Raw genomic sequence first — 20,780 nt, 5'->3', positions numbered from 1 at the left:
CGGGTCGGCTGGGGGGGCGGTCGGAGGTTCTTGGGGGGGGGGCGGTCGTTGGGGAGAGGGGGGTTTGCGTCGAGGGCAGGAGGGCCTGGGATCCCTCCTGCCCGTAATGTAGTGCGGGGTGGGGGTAGGGGGGTCGCCGTGGCCAGGAGGGTTTGGGCTCCCTCCTGGCCCGAACAACTAGCGGGGAGTTGGGGAGTCGGCGGGGCAAGAGGGCTTGGGCTCCCTTTTGCCCCGATCGTGTCGGGGAGTCGGGGGGCAAGGGAGCTTGCTCCGATCGTGTCGGGAGTGCCGTGGTTGGCTGGGGCAAGAGGGCTTGAGCTCCTTCTTGCCCCAATCGTGTCGGGTGTCGGGACCGCCAAGAAGAAGCAGCAGGACACCGGTAGGAGCTTCTACATGATAGGGGGGGTCGGGAGGCTGTGGGGGTGCGAGCGGTCCTTCGGGGTGGGGGTGCAAGCGATCCTGCAGGGGGGGGGGTGAATCGGACATCGGGGGGGGGGAACTATGTAAAAAAAATTTTGTACAACGCGCTCACGCGTATAACGTGCAAGGGTATGCGCGGTATGTAAAAACCACGTATAACGCGCGCGTTATATGCGAGAAAATACGGTAAATGCTTTTTGGAAACTAATTTGGCCCCAAATTAATAAATTATTAGAAAACCATGTAGGACTCTCATATGACACTATATTATTTGGTACAGTAATGAGAACTCAGAGTCCGATTTCTGCAAATAATAACAAGTTATTATTAATATTGACAGGGGTTCCTCACTACTTTTTTACCGAAAATTATTCAGTTGAAAACTACATATCCGCTGGAAATTGAAAGGGTGCATCGGATCCCGACAAGAAGATCTAATAGTCAGAAGGGTCAATGTCCACTGATTTTTAAGTTACTCCGTTATCAGCAGGTTGCAGAAATACTTAAACTGGCAAAGGAAAACAAGAATCTCAAGTGTCAGGATGCAAAAATCTATATTGTGCCAGATTTTGCAAAAGAGACTGCATATAGAAGGAAACAACTTTTAGAATTACGTCCTCAGTTAAGATCATTAGAGGCTAGGTATGGGTTAATATATCTGGCAACTATGAGGGTTACTTATGAAAAAAAAACTCTAAAACTTTGAAGATGCAGTAAAACTAAAGGAATACTTGGATCAGTATGATTTGCCTATGGTTTCTTAACTGGTAAATCATGGGAATTATATTTTCTTTTTATTTTGAAGTTTTGTTTCTTGCCATTTTACTTTAGTATCGTTCAGATTTGTTTTTGAGAATATTCTTACGTAATCTAAGATGGAGTTCTTCAGGTGGATTCTGATACAGTTGAGATTTGAAGAGCTCAACATTCTGATAAAAGCACGTAAGCAACAGAGTCAGCTGCATGGAATGCTGTTGGATTTGATTGATGGAACATCCAGAAATATAGGCATTTGCTTCATATGATGACCATAAATATAAGTTTAGAATGGTTGAAGATTAAAGTGAAAAGAAGGTTGGATTAATGGCGGATGGTTTCTGCAGCAGGGTGAAATTAGACTGTTTGGTGTGCAGAACTGTAAGTAAGAAGATTGTCTGTATGATACGGCATGATTCTTACTATGCATCCTATTTTTAAACCTGCTGTCCGTCACACTTGAAGATCGTATATACTAGGGTATGACTGGTGACTAGTAATGTATAGGAGCGTTACATTGTAAGCTGTGCTTACTGCACCTTGGATCAAAGATAGTTTGATGACAAATTTAAAAGTTTCAGCTTAGACACTGCACCGTGAAGTTTTTTAAGAAAGATTGTTTTGGTGTATCTTTATATACAGCACTTTGAAGGAGTATGTTAGCTGCTGTAATGACGCATATTGGAAACTTTACTGGAAGCCTCTCCAGATGATTGAGATACTGAGAATGTGGTATGAGCTTTGTACTATCATAAGAATTGTTGTGTTTTGGTCAAGACACACAGCATTATATATGTCATATTTTAGAGGAAAGATTGACTTCACTTTGAGACTACTAAGTTATGCATGGATTCAATGCAACAGAAAGTGGATTTCTAATTGCCTCCTGATAATGATCAATTTAAGAGGAGTTATATATATATATTTTTTTATCCAGATGTTTCCTTTTGATTTGCGAATTGCTTTGTGATTCTGTCAAAAATGAATGAGCAATTGGGAGAATTGTTAGAGATTGTATTTATTTAAATGTGTCCTAGGTGTGGTAATTGAATTGTTATATGTCAGGAATTTATGATGTTGTAGAGAGGAAAATGTTATAATTTTCTTTGTTATTTTCTTTTTGGCAGGGGTATTAATAGATAGTGTTGGGAGGGAGGATGGATTATGGGTATATATATATATACAATTGTTATTGTCTTGATGGATTTATCAAGTGTTGTTTCTGAGACTATGTATGATTTTTCTTGTACACTTGTTGAATGATTAAAAAGGTTAAATAAAGAATTTTTTTTAAAAAATAGATATTCTTATATATATAAAAAGGAAAAATAAATAAATGAGGATATAATTTAGGTGACCCCCTCATAATAGGTGATTTGCATTATATTATTGAAATGCTTAATATAATTATTGGATTTGTCTGTGGATTTAGCCTGAGGGGAGTTTTTTCATTTACCTGGTCTTACATGTGTGTTTCGAAGTTTGCATTATTAATTTGGGAGAGAAGAGTTATGGGAGGGGTTTGGGGGGAGGAGAGGGGATTTGTTTAGATTTTCAAAGTAGGGAAAAAGAGATTGGAATAATTTTTGGGGGGTTTATATAAGTATTATGTTTATTCAGTATAATGGATTTTAAAATATCATCATTAAACTTTAATGGCCTCAACCATCCGATTAAAAGGTAAAAGGTGCTATTGTACTTAAAATAGCAGAATGCGGATGTTTGCCTTATACAAGAGACACACCTGTCTGGGGAAGAATCCAAAAAATTAGTGGGTAATTGGGTGAAGGATTGTTTTTATGCACCTGCAGTGAGGAAAAAAGCTGGAGTAGCTATCCTTTTTTTTTTTTTCCCCCAATTCTTTATTCATTTTAAAATCAAACAACAAGTGCACATAAAGCACAGTTACTTACCGTATCAGTTGTTATCCAGGGACAGCAGGCAGATATTCCCACACATGGGTGACGTCACCGACGGAGCCCCGCAGCGGACAGCCTCGAAAGCAAACTTGCTTGAAGATCTCGATCTTTCGAGTGCTGCAGCGCGCATGCGCGCGTGCCTTCCCGCCCGAACTAGGGGGCGCATCTCCTGTGAGGATCCTCAGTTCAGATACCTAGCTAAGAAGCCAACCAGGGGAGGTGGGAGGGTTGTGGGACTATCTGCCTGCTGTCCCTGGATAACAACTGTTACGGTAAGTAACTGTGCTTTATCCCAGGACAAGCAGGCAGCATATTCCCACACATGGGTGACCTCCAAGCTAAGTAAAAAGGGATGGAGGGAAGTTGGCAAGTTACGAAAAAAGATTTTGCAAAACAGATTGGCCGAAATGGCCATCCCTCCTGGATAAAGAATCCAGACAGTAATGAGAGGTAAAAGTATGAACCGAGGACCAAGTGGCAGCCTTACAGATTTCCTCAATAGGTGTTGATCGGAGGAAAGCTACAGATGCTGCCATAGCTCTAACTTTGTGGCCCGTTACTCGACCTTGCAGAGGAAGACCAGCCTGAGTATAGCAGAAAGAAATGCAAACAGCCATCCAGTTGGAGATAGTGCGTTTCGAGATAGGACGACCCAACCTGTTTGGGTCAAAGGAGATGAAAAGTTGAGAAGATGTCCTGTGAAGTTGAGTGCGTTGGAGGTAGAAAGCTAAGACACATTTACAGTCCAATGTATGAAGAGCCGCTTCCCCAGGATGAGAGTGAGGCTTTGGAAAAAACACAGGTAGAACAATAGACTGATTGATGTGAAATTCTGAAACAACTTTAGGTAAGAATTTAGGATGAGTACGGAGGACCACCTTGTCATGATGAAAAACTGTGAAGGGTGGATCTGCAACCAAAGCTTGTAACTCACTGACTCTTCGAGCAGATGTGAGGGCGATGAGGAACACAGCTTTCCAAGTGAGATATTTGAGGTGAGCTTTGTCAAGTGGTTCAAAAGGAGGTTTCATCAGTTGAGCCAGAACAACATTGAGATCCCAAACCACTGGAGGTGGTTTAAGTGGTAGATGGAGATTAAGAAGTCCTTTCATGAAGCGAGAAACCATAGGATGTGCAGAAAGAGGTTTCCCATCTAGAGGCTGATGAAAAGCAGCTATAGCACTAAGATGGACTCGAATAGATGTAGTTTGAAGTCCAGAATGTGACAACTGAAGTAAGTAGTCCAGAACTGATGTCAAGGAGGAAGATCTGGACGTTAAGTGATGTGTAGAACACCAAGCAGAGAATCTAGTCCACTTCTGGCCATAACATTGTCGAGTTGATGGCTTCCTGGAAGCAAGTAAGATATCCTGAACAGACGGAGAAAATTGATAAAAGTCTGTTATGCAGAGAGGTACCAAGCTGTTAAATGTAGAGACTGCAGATTGGGATGAAGCAAGGATCCGTGACTCTGCGTGAGTAGAGAGGGAAATACTGGTAGAAGAAGAGGCTCCCTGGTGCTGAGTTGAAGTAGAAGGGAGAACCAAGGTTGTCTGGGCCACCAAGGAGCTATCAGAATCATGGTGGCATGTTCTGACTTCAGTTTGACTAGAGTCTTGAGAATCAGAGAAACGGAGGAAAAGCATAAAGGAACTGATTCCTCCAGTCCAGTAGAAACGCATCCGCTTCGAGACGTTGAGGGGCATAGATGCGGGAGCAAAATTGAGGTAGTTTGAAGTTGAGAGGTGACAAACAGATCTATCTGCGTAGTTCCCCAAAGGGCAAAGATTTGGCGAAGAGTTGGAGAATTGAGTGTCCATTCGTGAGGCTGTAGAAGACGACTCAATTTGTCCGCCAAATAATTGTGTTGACCCTGAATATAAACAGCTCTGAGGTAGATGTTGTGAAGAATTGCCCAATGCCACAATTTCAGAGCTTCTTGACAGAGGGAGTGAGATCCCGTCCCTTTCTGTTTGTTGACATAATACATGGCTACTTGATTGTCTGTACGTACAAGAATCACCATGTCGTGAAGGAGATGTTGAAAGGCTTTGAGAGCATAGAGTATCACTCTGAGTTCCAACAGATTGATATGACACAGACGGTCTGCTGAAGTCCATAGACCTTGAGTGCGGAGACCGTCCACATGAGCTCCCCAAGCGTATGTTGATGAGTCGGTTGTGAGGACTTTCTGATAAGGAAGAGGGTGGAACAGCAAGCCTCTGGAAAGATTCAAAGAGAGCATCCACCAACGGAGAGACTTCCGCAATGAAGGAGTTATGGAAATCAGTCAAGACGGTGGATCCACTGTTTGCTGCCATTGAGATGCCAGTGTCCATTGAGGAATACGGAGGTGAAGTCTGGCAAAAGGAATCACATGAACTGTAGAAGCCATGTGACCGAGCAGAACCATCATCTTTCGTGCTGGAATGGATGGAAGGTGATGAGAAATCTGAAAAAGTGCACCTTGAGATCCAGAGAGCATAACCAGTCGTTCTGCTCGAGGAGGGGATACAGAGATGCCAGGGTCAGCATGCGAAACTTTTCTCTGACCAGAAATTTGTTGAGCACTCTGAGATCCAAAATAGGGCGCAGATCGCATGTCTTCTTTGGAACTAGAAAGTACCAGGAGTAAAACCCTTGTTCTGTTGAGCCAAAGGAACCAGCTCGACAGCCCGGAGCTGCAGTAAAGCTTGAGCTTCCTGAAGAAGAAGGGCGGTCTGGGCCGAGGAGGAAGGATACTCTCTTGGAGGATGTTCCGGAGGAACTTGATGGAACTGAAGAGAGTATCCCTCCCTTACGATGGAAAGGACCCAGAGGTCGGAGGTGATAGTCGTCCATCGGTGGTAAAAATGATGGATACAACCTCCGATAGGGGGAAAAACGGGGAAAGGCAGAACAACTGACGTTATGCTTTGAGAGAGACAGTCAAAAAGGCTGAGGAGCCTTGGGGACAGCAGATGGCCGAGGCTTCTGTTGCTGCTTCTGTGGATGCTGCCTCTTAACAGGCTGACGAAAGGCAGGAGCCTGTTTAGGTGGGAAACGCCGCTGGTAAATCAAGGGCGGGTGTGAAGGACGAGGAGGAGCCGGCTTGGGCTTCGGACAGATTGGAAAGACTTCTCATGGTCCAAAAGCTTTTTGGTTGCCGCCTCAATGGACTCATCGAAGAGGTCAGTACCAGCGCACGGGACATTAGCCAGCCTGTCCTGCAGATTGGGATCCATGTCGATGGTCCGAAGCCACGCCAGGCGTCGCATGGCCACCGAGCAAGCCGTAGCCCAAGCAGACAACTCAAAGGCATCGTAAGAGGACTGCATCAGTTGCAACCGGAGTTGTGACAAAGAAGCCAGGACCTCCTGGTATTCGAAAAGTGCTCTAGAATCCAAGTAGGGCATGAATTTGGGAAGGACAGACAGGAAAAACCCAAAATATGTAATAAAATGAAAATTATAACTGAGAACTCTGGATGTCATCATAGAGTTCTGATAAATGCGCCTGCCAAACCTGTTCATCATCTTGCCCTCCCTGCCAGGTGGAACAGTGACATATACCTGGGAGGGGTGAGACCGCTTCAATGAAGATTCCACCAGCAGGGATTGATGGGATAGCTGGGCACCATCAAACCCCTTATGATGAACCGTGCGGTACCTGGCATCCAACTTTCCCGGAACAGCGGGGATGGAATATGGGGTCTCCAGACAGCAGATAAAGGTCTGATCCAGAAGCTTATGAAGAGGAAGCTTGAAGGATTCAGCAGGAGGTTGAGGGAGATGCATGGTCTCGAGATATTCTTTTAAAAATTTGGACCCAGTGTCCAGTTGGATGTCCAAATCAGCTGCCATATGATGGAGAAAGGAAGAGAACGACAGCTGGTTAGCCAAAGCAGGGCCTCGAGAGGGGCTCGAGGACGTCGAGGCTTCTTGATCCAATGAGGACGGGGATCTAGTCGGAGAAAGAGACTCCATCGTGTCCTCAAGATCCGGTAGTGGAGGAGGCGAAGTAGTGGGGAATACTGAAGAAACAGCTGCTTCCGATGAGACGAGGCATGCCTGGATGAGTGCTTCGAAGAATGCCTTGATCGATGATGCGAGCTGTGCCTCGAAGCAGGCCTCGACAGACGAGGTGAATGTGTCTTCGCTGAAGCCCCCAGAGAGTGGATAGGGCTGGAAGCGGTGGATCGAAGCAGAGGTGGTTGACTGGAAGAACCACGAGGCACTCGCAAAGACTTGCACCGAGTGGATAGGTTCCAATGGAGGCACTCGCAAAGAATCTACTCCTTGCATCGAGTGAATCGGTTCCAATGGAGGCATGGGCAAAGACTCTGCTCCTTGCGATGCATGCATCGATGCCAGACCACACTCGCAGAGACTCTGCTCCCTGTAGAGAGTGTGCATACTGCTGAGGCACCGGAGGCGGCTCGACCTCGCGGGAGACCTCTGCATGCCCAGGCTGGATTTGAGAGAGAAGCTTCGGCCCCATCGTGGTAAAGAGCTGAATGAACTGCTTCTCAAGTAAGGTCTGGAACGAAGCCGGCAAGGATGGATCCGCGTCTCCAACAGGACCACCTGCACAGGCTTCGTGCTCCCTCGAGGCAGTGTGAGAGTGCTTGGACTTAGAAGCCTTGGGCACTTTGAGCACCACCGGGGGAATGGGCTACTGCACTATCTGACCTGAAAAGACAGAGGAAGGCACCGCAGCCTGCGTCTAAGAAGGAGCCGGTACATACGAGGCAGGTTTGATGAGGCTCGGAGCAGAAGATGTGGAAGCCTGGAGAGCCTCGGGAGAGGCAGATGGTGAAGCACCCTTCGATGCCGAAAGCTCCATCGAAGACTCCATGCTGTATAGCTGCTCCCACAAGATGCAACGACGCTTGAAAGCACGGGCTGTAAGTGTTGAACAAGGCCGGCACGATTTCGGGAGGTGTTGAGGCCCGAGACACCGAAGACAGCGTCGATGAGGGTCCATCAGTGAAATCGCGCGCTGGCACTTGGAACACTTTTTAAAACCGGTAGCAGGCAGGGACATAGGCCGGAAAAGCTCCGCCGTAAGATCAAAGCCGCGGGGCTGCGGCCACGTGGCCTGCCCAGTCGAACGGATGAAAGAATTTTTTTTTTTTTTTAAACACGATGAAAATCAGCGATTGTGAGAAAATTAACCCAAAAACGCGGACTTTAGAAGGCACAAGTGAAGGAACTTCACGCAGAGAGTCGAAGACGGGCTTCTCGGCTCCGCGGAAAAGTAAGAACTGAGGAGACACGCCCTGCGCTGGGCGGGGCGGCGCGGGCGACTCGAAACTTCAAGTTTTCCTTCAAGCAAGTCTGCTTGTGAGGCATCCGCATCGGGGCTCCGTTGGATCATATCACCCACTTGTGAGAATACCTGCCTGCTTATCTTGGGATAATATAATTTACATTTAGCTTTACAAAGTTACATAGATTACTATGTAACTTTGTAAGTCTAAGTGCTTTGAAAATGAGCCTCTGTGGGTTTAGGTTTAGCAGAGGGATGCAGACTGCACACTCCAACAATCCCCAGCAGCCTTCACTAGTTCAAATTCATGCAACCAAACTTAATTTTTGGTTTCAGCCAAAACCAGGTGATGCATTCTGGTTTCAGTTTTAGCCAAAATTTTTCAGGCTGTTTCAGTGGCAGTTTTGGTTTTTGCCAAAACTGATGAGGGGGGGAGCAGTTTGGGTCAGCTCTAACTGCTCTCCCAAAGTCTTTTGGAAACAAAGGCCTCTAAAATGTATATTAGCAAAAGCCAATCTGCACCTCTTACCTTGTACTGCAGCCGATGTCTGCGCCCCTTCAAGTGCATATCTCTGGCATTGGGATCATTGAAGCTGCATTCACAAAGACTGCAGTGGAATCGGATCATTTTCCCCTCATCATTATACACCTATAAAGAAAAAGAAACCTGAAAACCCACATACACAAAAAATATATAATTCTCCATTCTAGAGGGTTTAGTTAATCAAGCTTCCTGGTCACGTTTATTTTGTTTGCCTTTCAAGACAGCAGCAAACCAGTAAATGGTAGCAGGGAGAGAGACACTGATTCATCCAGTCTGCCAAGTTATTCCTCTCCAGCAGGATATATCCCAGCAAGTCCAAGGGCCACAAACAGGTCAGATTTTCAACATTTCCCTAACAAATATGCATTAATTTAGAGTATGCAAATTTCTCATGCATATTTATTAGGAACATTCTGGAAAATTTGGCCTGTTTGTAGCCCTCTTGGATCGAAACTCTGCATCCCTGCCATGCCACAGAAGCTTGACCGAGTATAGGATGCCATTCCTGAACAAGTTCTCTTTTGTTTTCTACCATCCTGAATAGAAAAGCATACAAGATCTAATACTCATTCAAACATGCAGCAGTTTCTTCCCTCCTCCAATATCTTACCACTTTGTAATAAACCTAAAAGTAACACCATAACTAGCAAGGATGTTCCCTATCAGGCCTCTATGGTCTCTACATCTTTACTGGAATATACCTAGCCACCATTAACTTCCTGGCATCAAACCTAGTTGGCTTCTGAAGAAAGGTTTGCTTGATAGAGGGTGACAGATGCCAGGGGGTTTCACTCCTTTCCCTAGAAGACGGGTTCTCTGGCCACCTGTAGACCCAATCTGGGTCTAGCTTAAGATGACTTGCCTATGCTGGTTCCAGTCTTAAAAGGGTTGCTGTGATCTCCCATGACAGCTGTTTTGACTGTGCAGAGGGCACAAGCAGGAGAAAATGGGGATTGCTCCTGCCCCAGAGGCCAGTAGACCACCAGGGCTTCTTAAAGTAGGCCTAGGAAGGGCCTATGGGTGGTGGGAAGACAGATCAAGTTTCAGTTTAAGTCAAAATTTCAACAGCTTTTTGGGTCAGTTTTGGCACAGAAGCCAAAACCAAAATTTGGTCAGCCTCTACTGCTTGTTCATATTCAGCTACCCTCTGGCATTCAATGCTACTAGCTTTGGACTCCAGTGTTCTCCCCAGAAATATTTTCCAGCCGGGTGGCATGAAAAAGTAGCCGGGTGGGATAGGATGGGGAAAATTAACCTCCTCTTTTACTAAGGTGCGCTAGCATTTTTAGCGCACGCAAACCCCCGCGCTAAGTGGGAAAACTAAAGCCAGCTCAATGCTGGCGCTAGCATCTAGTGCACGTGGTAATTCTGCGTGCTCTAAGCGCACGCTAAAACCACTATCACAACTTAGTAAAAGGAGCCCTAAATGTGTACTATTTTTTATTAGTTTATTATTATTTTCCAATGCTCAATATGATTTCCTTTTTTAAGGTTTGACACTTGTGCCAGAATATTTTTACTAAATTTAAGAAGTATCCAATTCTAGAAGGGAATAATTAGATATTTGCCCTCTTTCAAATGGTATAGAGGTTTAAAAAAGGGAAAGACGTTAATGAAGTCATTAGGTTCAATCTAGCCATTTATTTCTGCATGAATTTAAACAACTAACAAAAAAAGATAAATATAGTTCATCCAGTCGTATAAGAAATGGCTCTACAGCAGGGGTGCCCACACTTTTTTGGCTTGAGAGCTACTTTTAAAATGACCAAGTCAAAATAATCTACCAACAATAAAATTTAAAAAAACACAAATCACACTGTATGCAGAGAAAATGTCAGTAAGGAAGGAGGGAGGGGGCATGAACTTGGGACATAGGATGGAAGGATAGAAGGAAAGAGATGCTGAGGTGGAGGAGGGAATAGAAAGGGAAAATTGTTGAGCATGGGTGTGAGGGAAAGAAATGGTGTACATAGGGAAAGGAAGAAAGAGGAGAATGTTGGGCATAGGAAGAGAATTGTTGGACATGTTGGTGGGAAAGGAGTAAGGTAGAGAAAGATGAGAGGGAGAAATGTTGGATGTGGTGTTGGAGAGGGAACAGTGGGAAGAATGTTGGACCTGGTGGTGGAGGGAATGGAGGAAGAGATGTTGCATGGTTCTGGAGAGGGGTAATAGAAGGAGAAATGTTGGGCATGGGGCTGGTGGACAGGGGTAAAAGATGCTGCACACAGTCCGGGGGGGATAAAAGAGGGAGAAATGTTGGATGTGGCAGTAGAAGGAGTTGTAGCGATATATCCTGGATTCCTCTATCTTTCTTTCCTCACTCCCTTTACAGCAAGGGAAGGAATGAGAGAGAGATGGTAGACATAGCACATGGGGGTGGAGGAGAGAGGAAGAAATGCTGTGCAAGGTGGGGAGGGGTGAAAGAGTGTGCTTTGTGTAGTTTAATTTTGTGGTTACCATTAAGCACAGTTACTTACCGTAACAGGTGTTATCCAGGGACAGCAGGCAGATATTCTTGACTGATGGGTGACGGCACCGACGGAGCCCCGGTACGGACAATTTTAGACTGATTGCACTCTAAGAACTTGGAAAGTTCTGGCATGCCGCACCGCGCACGCGCGAGTGCCTTCCCGCCCGACAGAGGCGCGCAGTCCCCAGTTATGATAAGCCAGCTAAGAAGCCAACCCGGGGAGGTGGGAGGGACGCAAGAATATCTGCCTGCTGTCCCTGGATAACACCTGTTACGGTAAGTAACTGTGCTTTATCCCAGGACAAGCAGGCAGCATATTCTTGACTGATGGGTGACCTCCAAGCTAACAAAAAGAGGGATGGAGGGAAGGTTGGCCATTAGGAAAACAAATTTTGCAAAACAGATTGGCCGAAGTGTCCATCCCGTCTGGAGAATGCATCCAGACAATAATGAGATGTAAAAGTATGAACTGAGGACCAAGTAGCAGCCTTGCAGATTTCCTCAATAGGAGTGGAACGGAGGAAAGCTACAGATGCTGCCATTGCTCGGACTTTATGGGCCGTGACAGAACCTTCCAGTGTCAGTCCGGTCTGAGCATAACAGAAAGAAATGCACGCTGCCAGCCAATAAGACAACGTACGTTTAGAAACAGGACGTCCCAATTTATTCGGATCAAAGGACAGAAAGAGTTGGGGAATTGATCTGTGGGGTTTCGTACGCTCTAGATAGTAAGCTAGAGCCCTCTTACAATCCAAAGTATGTAGAGCTTGTTCCCGAGAATGAGGTTTTGGAAAGAAAACAGGCAGAACAATGGATTGGTTGAGATGGAATTCAGAGACAACCTTAGGGAGAAACTTTGGATGTGTACGCAGAACCACCTTGTCATGGTGAAAGACTGTAAAAGGTGGATCTGCAACCAGTGCATGAAGCTCACTGACCCTCCTGGCAGAGGTAAGAGCAATAAGGAAAAGTACCTTCCAAGTGAGAAACTTGAGAGGAGTGGAAGCCAAAGGTTCAAATGGAGGCTTCATTAAGGCAGAAAAAACCACATTGAGATCCCAGATAACAGGAGGGGCTTTAAGAGGTGGTTTCACATTGATAAGACCCCGCATGAACCTGGACACCAGGGGATGAGCTGATAGAAGTTTTCCATGGATCGGCTCATGAAAAGCAGCAATGGCACTGAGGTGGACTCTGATGGAAGAAGACTTAAGGCCAGAGTCAGACAAAGAAAGCAAATAATCCAACAACGTCTCCACTGCCAGGGAAGTTGGATCAAGATGATGAAGAAGACACCAGGAAGAAAATCTCGTCCACTTCTGATGGTAACTTCGACCAATGACATCCGTTGGGACCACGTCCCCTGGTCCGACCACTTCTTAGGAACCTTCTCCCTCCCCATCTTCATGTCACACCTTGGAATCTCATCCCATACCCCTAAGTCCATTACTTTCCGCAAGAAAATTTCAAGTGATCAGTTCTGGTCCAAATTTCTCGACAATCTCTCATCCAAGCCTAAGCCTCCAGATTCTGTTACCAACTGGCACAAATGGATTACTCTCTCAGAATCCACCTACCACTCTCTTGCCCCACCCTCCACCAAAACCGTCACCTACTCCCGTAAGGCCCCCTGGTACCTCCCTCACCACAGGGTACTAAAACAAAAATGTCGATCCCTGGAACGCATCTGGAAAAAATCTAAATCCCCCACAGACAAACAACTCTGGAGAGTCAACATTAAATTTTACAACAACGCACTCAAAAGCGCTAGGAAAAACTTTTATGGGGACAAGATCTCCAGATCAAACAACCAGACCAGCATGCTGTTCAATATCTGGCGCTCCCTAATCCCCAACACCAACCCTTCCCTACTCCCCTCCTCCCCATCAGCCGACCTATTAGCAAACTTCTTCAATGGAAAGGTCACCACCTTAAGAAGCTCCTTCCCTCCTGCAGTCTCCTACAATTCTCTAGTGTTCGCCACCCCCAAACCTACTCCAAATGTCATCACCCCTGTCCCAGTCAACAGATCCTGGACTGCCTTTGAGCAAGTATCCGAATCGCAGGTCCTCAAGCTCTGCCAGAAATTGAAATCCTGTAACTGCACCTTGGATCCATTTCCATCCTATCTATTTGAGAAAATACCCACACAGGCCATCTCATCACTCACCAAACTCATAAACTCTGCTCTATTATCGGGCCTCTTCTCACCTGAAATGGGACACATTGCATTGACCCCCCTACTGAAGAAAGCTGACCTAGATCCCTCCATCCCATCTAATTATCGCCCTATAGCGAACATCCCGCTCCTAACCAAACTGCTTGAATCTATTGTCTCCTCCCAACTCTCAGCCTACCTGGAAAGATTCTCTATCCTCCTACCCTATCAATACGGCTTCAGACCTAACTTCAGTACTGAAACCCTCCTGGCCTCCCTAACCTCGAAGATCCAACAACTCCACTCTCACAAAAAATTTGCTGTTCTACTCCAATTCGACCTCTCTGCAGCCTTCGACGTTGTCCATCATGACATTCTAATCTTCCTACTCTCCGAGATAGGCATCAGCTCCACGGTCCTTGATTGGTTCTCGAATTTCTTACGTTCTCGCTCTTACATCGTCACCAAGAATGGTATCTCATCCTCCCCGTGGATACCGACATGTGGAGTTCCACAAGGCTCCCCCCTATCCCCTATCCTCTTCAACATTTATATGTCCTCCCTGAACCTCCTCCACCTTTCCCCCCTAGAAATACTCTACACTTACGCTGACGATATCCTGATCCTCCTCGAGACCGACGCAAACCTCACCAATCTCGCAGCAAACATCTCTTCATGCATAACCAAACTTCAATCCTGGGCTCTTGCTGTACAAATGAAACTGAATAAGTCCAAAACCAAACTACTTTGGCTTGGCCCCAAACTTGATCACTTACCCACTTCCATCCCACTGCCCACAGGCTCCTCTCTACAACTAGAGTTCTCTAGCAAAGTTCTGGGCATCACCATAGATTCCTCGCTATCCTTCAACGACCACCTCAACTCCCCGATAAAAACATGCTTTCACAGCCTTCACATGCTGAGGAAAGTGAGGTCCTGCTTCCACCAAAAACACTTTGCCGTGCTCGTACAGTCCATCATCCTCTCCAGATTGGACTATTGCAATTCCATCTACCTTAGCTTAACAAAGAAAAGCCTCCACAGACTCCAACTAATCCAGAACACCGCGGCCAAACTTATCTTCTCAAAAAGCAAATTTGACCATGTCTCTCCGCTCCTGTCCAAGCTGCACTGGCTTCCTGTCATCTCCAGGGTCCATTTTAAATGTGCCTGCTTAACCTTCAAGATGCTCCACGGCATCCTTCCACCTCTTATTCCTCTATCCTGGAATTCCTCAATTCCATTCTCCACCAGATCCACGCAAAAATTAAAACTATCCTTCCCCTCCTCAAAGGGTATCTCCCTCGTCGGTAAACTCGGGTCCTCCCTCCACTTCAGAATCGTTCAGCTCTGGAATAATCTCCCCTCCCCTCTTCGCATCTTGAGCCCCCTTCTACCATTCCGTAAGCTTCTGAAGACTTGGCTCTTCTCCAAAACGTAACCCGTCCCCTCCCTATTATTATCACACCTAACCTCTCTCTTACTTACTTCTATATATCCACTGGAGTTCCGTTGCTTTCCTAACCATGTAAACCGTGTCGAGCTCCACCTGTGGAGATGATGCGGTATATAAACCCAAGATTTAGTTTAGTTTAGTTTAGGTAACATTGCAGAGTGGCTGGTTTCCTGGAGGCATCTAGAATGGAACGAACAGGCTGAGACAAAAGCGTATCATGAGAAGTCAGCCCGAGAGATACCAAGCCGTCAGGTGCAGAGACTGGAGGTTGGGATGTAGAAGGGTCTCCTGATGCTGTGTAAGCAGAGAAGGATACAGTGGAAGAAGAAAAGGTTCCCTGGAACTGAGTTGAAGTAGAAGGGAGAACCAATGTTGCCTGGGCCACCTCGGAGCAATCAGAATCATGGTGGCTCGTTCCCTCTTGAGCTTGAATAAGGTTCTCAACATGAGAGGCAGAGGAGGGAAAGCATACAGGAACAGATTTGACCAGTCGAGGAGAAATGCATCCGCTGTCAGACGATGAGGAGAGTAGAGTCTGGAGCAGAATAGGGGCAGCTGGTGATTGTGAGGAGCTGCAAAGAGGTCTATCTGAGGAGTACCCCACTGAGCGAAGATAGACTGTAGAGTTACAGGATCGAGTGTCCACTTGTGAGGCTGGAGAATTCTGCTGAGCTTGTCCGCTAAGGAATTCTGTTCTCCCTGAATGTAGATAGCTTTCAGGAAGAGATGGTGATCTATGGCCCAAGACCAGATCTTCTGAGCTTCCTGGCACAAGAGGCGAGAGCCTGTCCCCCCTTGCTTGTTGATGTAGTACATGGCCACTTGATTGTCTGTGCACAGCAGAAGGACCTGAGGAAAGAGAAGATGTTGGAAGGCCTTGAGGGCATAAAACATCGCTCTGAGTTCCAGGAAATTGATGTGATGCTTCTTTTCCTGGGCTGTCCAAAGACCTTGAGTCTGGAACTCGTTCAAATGAGCTCCCCATGCATAAGGAGAGGCGTCGGTGGTGATGACTAGTTGATGAGGAGGTTGATGGAACAGAAGACCTCTGGATAGATTTGAGGATACCAACCACCATTGTAGAGATTGACGAAGAGATGATGTCACAGATATGTGTCGTGAGCAAGGATCCGTCGCTTGGGACCACTGAGTAGCAAGGGTCCATTGAGGAGTTCGCAGGTGAAGACGTACGAGGGGTGCGACATGAACTGTGGATGCCATGTGACCCAAGAGTATCATCATTTGTTTGGCAGAGATGGAATGTTGAGGAAGCACCTGCTGACATAGAGACTGAAGAGTCTGAAGACGATTGGATGGTAGGAATGCTCTCATGAGGAGTGTGTCCAATATCGCTCCAATGAATTGGAGTCTTTGAGTGGGAATGAGATGAGACTTGGGTAGATTGATCTCGAATCCCAATAGTTGTAGAAACTGGATGGTTTGGTTGGTGGCCAGGAGAACTGCTTGAGCGGATGTGGCCTTGATTAACCAGTCGTCCAGGTAAGGAAATACCTGAAGGTGGTGAGAGCGTAGAAAAGCAGCTACCACGATGAGACATTTGGTGAACACCCTTGGAGAGGAAGCAAGACCGAAGGGCAGCACCTTGTACTGGTAATGACAATGATTGATCATGAAACGGAGATACTGTCTTGAGGTTACATTGATTGGAATGTGAGTGTATGCTTCTTTGAGATCGAGGGAGCATAGCCAGTCGTCTTGGTTGAGAAGAGGATAAAGAATGGCTAAGGAAAGCATCTTGAATTTTTCCTTTACCAGATGTTTGTTGAGATCGCGAAGATCTAGAATTGGTCTGAGATCTCCTGTTTTTTTGGGGACTAGAAAATAACGGGAGTAGAATCCCTGCCCCTTTTGATCTAGAGGAACTTCTTCTATAGCGTTCAGAAGAAGGAGGGATTGAACTTCCTGAATAAGGAGGGCAGATTGAGGACTGTTCAAAGCAGACTCTTTTGGCGGGTTTTGGGACGGAAGAGTCTGAAAGTTGAGAGAGTAGCCGTGGCGGATGATGTTGAGGACCCATTGGTCCGAAGTGATAACTTCCCACCGGCTGAGGAACAGAGAGAGACGACCTCCTATAGGTTGAGGCAGGAGAGCAGATATAGGAGTACTGGCTATACTTTGGAGAAGTAAGTCAAAAGGGCTGTGTCTTCTGCTGTGGAGTTGGCTTCACAGGCTGCTGTTGCTGTTGTTGTCTGGGAGGCTGACGCTGTTGCTGCCGTTGACGCCTGGGCTGCTGAGCAGTTGTTGGCAATGGCCGAACTGTGAAGCGGCGTTGATAGGCTGACTGTTGTCTAAAAGGCCTTGTTGGGGGAGGCTTTTTCTTATTTTTAAGTAGGGTATCCCAACGTGTCTCATGAGCAGACAGCTTTTGAGTAGTCGAGTCCATGGATTCCCCAAAAAGCTCATCCCCTAGGCACGGGGCGTTGGCTAACCGATCTTGATGATTAACATCAAGTTCAGATACCCGAAGCCAGGCCAGGCGACGCATTGCTACAGACATTGCTGTCGCTCTGGATGTAAGTTCGAAGGTGTCATAAATGGACCTAACCATGAACTTACGCAGCTGAAACAGAGAAGACAAGCAATGGTGGAAAGATTGTTGTTTCCGTTGAGGAAGGTATTTCTCAAAGGAAGCCATGGTGGTAAGGAGATGTTTAAGGTAGAAAGAAAAATGAAAGCCATAATTTCCAGCTCTATTTGCCAACATTGCATTTTGGTAGAGCCTCTTACCAAATTTGTCCATGGCTTTACCCTCTCTGCCAGGAGGTACAGAAGCATATACACTGGCTCCGGAAGATTTTTTAAGGGTGGATTCGACAAGTAAAGATTCATGTGGAAGTGTGGTTTGTCGAACCCAGGAATGGGAATTACTTTATATAGAGAGTCTAACTTATGTGGGGCCCCTGGAACCGTTAAGGGAGTCTCTAAATTCTTGTAAAAAGTCTCCCTCAAGATGTCGTGAAGAGGGAGCTTCAAAAATTCCTTTGGAGGTTGGTCAAAGTCCAGGGCGTCCAAAAAAGCTTTAGACTTTTTGGACTCAGCCTCCAAAGGAATGGACAGAGAATCACACATATCTTTCAGGAAACTGGAGAAAGATGAAGTGTCATGCTTAGAGGACGGGTCATGTACAGCAGACTCCTCCTCATCTGAGGAACATTCTCCTTCAGAGAGAAAAGGTTCTTCTGAATCTCCCCACAGATCAGGATCCCTGACATGGGGAGAACGATCCTGAGACTCTGGGGTAGATGGTTCTACATGCCGGGTTTTGCGCACCGACTTACCCGATCTCATCGATACCGACCCAGGCGATGTAATCGGTTGCACCGGAGCCGAAGTCTGCACCGACTGATGTTGAGCTCTCGGCTCCGGCGCAAGGACTGGCATCGATACCGATGAGGTGGAGTGAATCGGTACCGAGGGAGTGGATACCGACAGCACAGGTTGTTCCACTATCGGTACCGGCTCAGTACGGGCCGGCACCGGAAGGTTCGGTGCCAGGATAGCTGGAAGGAGCTGTTGTAATTGCTCCTTGAGCTGTGTCTGGAGAATGGCCGTAATACGGTCATCAAGGGATGGCACCGGTACCGCTTTTTTCTTCTGCGGTACCTGCGGTGCCGCTCGACGCCCTGGAGATGAGGAGCCCGATGTCGAGGGACTCACCTCAATAGGAGCGGAGCGCTTCCGCTGGCGCCTCACAGTCGGCAGGATTGGACTCACTGCACTCGAGACCGGAGGACGCTCCAGCGGGGAAGGCTTCTTAGCCGGCTTACCTGCATGTTGGGACGCCGGCGCGGTGTCTCGCGGCGTCGAAGAAGAGGGTGCCGACTGAACTGGTGCCGAAGTCGGAGTCGATGGAACGGGATCGGACATCTCGGCACCGAACAGTAATCGCTGTTGTATTTGGCGATTTTTCAATGTTCTTTTTTTAAGTGTGGCACAGCGGGTGCAGGTGGAGGCCTGATGCTCAGGACCCAAACACTGTAAGCACCAGTTGTGTGGGTCCGTGAGAGATATGGGCCGAGCACACCGCTGGCACTTTTTAAAACCTGGCTGAGGGGGCATGAACGTGAATACCGCTTCAGCCAAATCGAAGGCCGAGGCTTCGATGGTGGCAGAAGGCCCCGCAGGGGAAAAGCCAAATTGAATCAAAAACAAAAGATTTTTTTTTTTTTTTTTTACAAAAATGAAAGAAAAAAGAAACAGGCAAAAGCCAAAAAGGTTTACGCGAGCGGGAAGGCAAGTCAAAAAAATTTTCAACAGCCGTTGAAAAAACGCGTCTTCTTAGCTCCGCGGAAACTAAGAAACTGGGGACCGTGCGCCTCTGTCGGGCGGGAAGGCACTCGCGCGTGCGCGGTGCGGCATGCCAGAACTTTCCAAGTTCTTAGAGTGCAATCACTCTAAAATTGTCCGTACCGGGGCTCCGTCGGTGCCGTCACCCATCAGTCAAGAATATGCTGCCTGCTTGTCCTGGGATAATGTATTATTAATAAGATTATATTGTGTGCATGTGTAAAATGAATGGAAGAAATGGCATTTACAATTAGTACTATTATTAGTATGGCGGCTGGGTCTGGGGTGGAGCCTGGGCAGTGCTTTTGGGCCCCCCAAACAAAAAAGCATTCCACTGACTGGACCTAGGTGGGAGGAGAGATGGTAGACCTGCTGTGAGGAAGGGGGACGAATAACCGCATCCCAGAAATTTTGGCATAATTTTGCATTTTCAATTTTAAAAATCCTTATCTCCAACATGCAAACCGAGCAATTTTCTACACATAGCTATTTAAGATTTTGCATACAGGCCCCTTATATTAGCTTTTTCACTCCTTTATATTCATATGACACAAGTTCACCATTTTTTAAGTTTTCTCTCCCTCTTTTTTTTTTTTTTTGTGCACTCAGCATCTTGAACATCCCTGTTTACTGAGTAGACATACAAATTTTGGTTAGAAATGATTCACAATTACTATGCTAACAAGAGCTAAACAAACTTTAAATAACTTTACAGTAACTTCAAATCCTGGGGGGAAAAAAATACCACAGTACTACTGTACCTGCACATTTTTTCCAGTAACAAATTACTAAATATAAAATAATATCAAAACATATCCACAAATGAATTTTGGCCCTTTGAAACCTAGTAACCAGTCATATAAATCATGGAGTAAGATGTCACTCACACCCCTATAAGTACAAGGCCAGACCAGTCCACCTGACTTCTACTACCAGCAACCCCCCTCGCACAATGATGTCACCTACTCGAGCTCCCGGAGATTCCTTGTTCGCTACGACGTAGGTGTGGCCTGGCAGTCAACTCTGACAGGAGGGTGTCAAAAGTGGGCACATGCTTGCCATTGATCACCAATTTCCTGCCAATGAAGAAAGGGTCCCCGTTACGGTAGAAGACCTGCGTCGGGTAGCCATTGTATATCCTGTGATAACCTGTACATGATGATGATTCGGAGAACGGGAGAGGGGGAATCGGTGATGAACTGGTATCAAACAGGTGGTGACCACACTTTAAGCAGCAAGGTTGCGAGGGACAGTGTGGTAGAGAGTGCGAGGTCTGATTTGTTCAGAGTCCTGTCCTGCACTATAGGCATCCTGCGCTGCGGTGAAGTTTCCAAGCGAGAGAAGGGGCGGCTTCCCTTGCGCTGTGACTTTTTTTGCATCATTAGGCATAGGTCAGCGACGGATGAAAACTTACAACTTGCTTCGGGCCTTCCTTGTTGCTGGGTCCTGCCTTCGCGGAAACAGAAAGTAGGCAGGACCCGGCAGCGAGAAAGGCCCAA

General features: G+C 46.6%; 1 protein-coding gene across 2 annotated transcripts in view; it reads right to left on the bottom strand.

Annotated features, from left to right (window-relative positions):
- ZFR2 (zinc finger RNA binding protein 2) overlaps positions 1–20,780 on the bottom strand; it is a 353,820-nt gene that overhangs the window by 187,088 nt on the left and 145,952 nt on the right. For both annotated transcript variants that reach the window (XM_033954204.1, XM_033954205.1), the window contains exon 9: positions 8,875–8,994. In XM_033954204.1, the coding sequence (XP_033810095.1) occupies positions 8,875–8,994 (120 nt within the window). The remainder of the gene's footprint in view (positions 1–8,874; positions 8,995–20,780) is intronic.

This window comes from Geotrypetes seraphini, chromosome 8 (assembly GCF_902459505.1).
Source record: "Geotrypetes seraphini chromosome 8, aGeoSer1.1, whole genome shotgun sequence".
NCBI lineage: Eukaryota > Metazoa > Chordata > Amphibia > Gymnophiona > Dermophiidae > Geotrypetes > Geotrypetes seraphini.
This window is presented reverse-complemented; position numbering and strand designations above follow the sequence as displayed.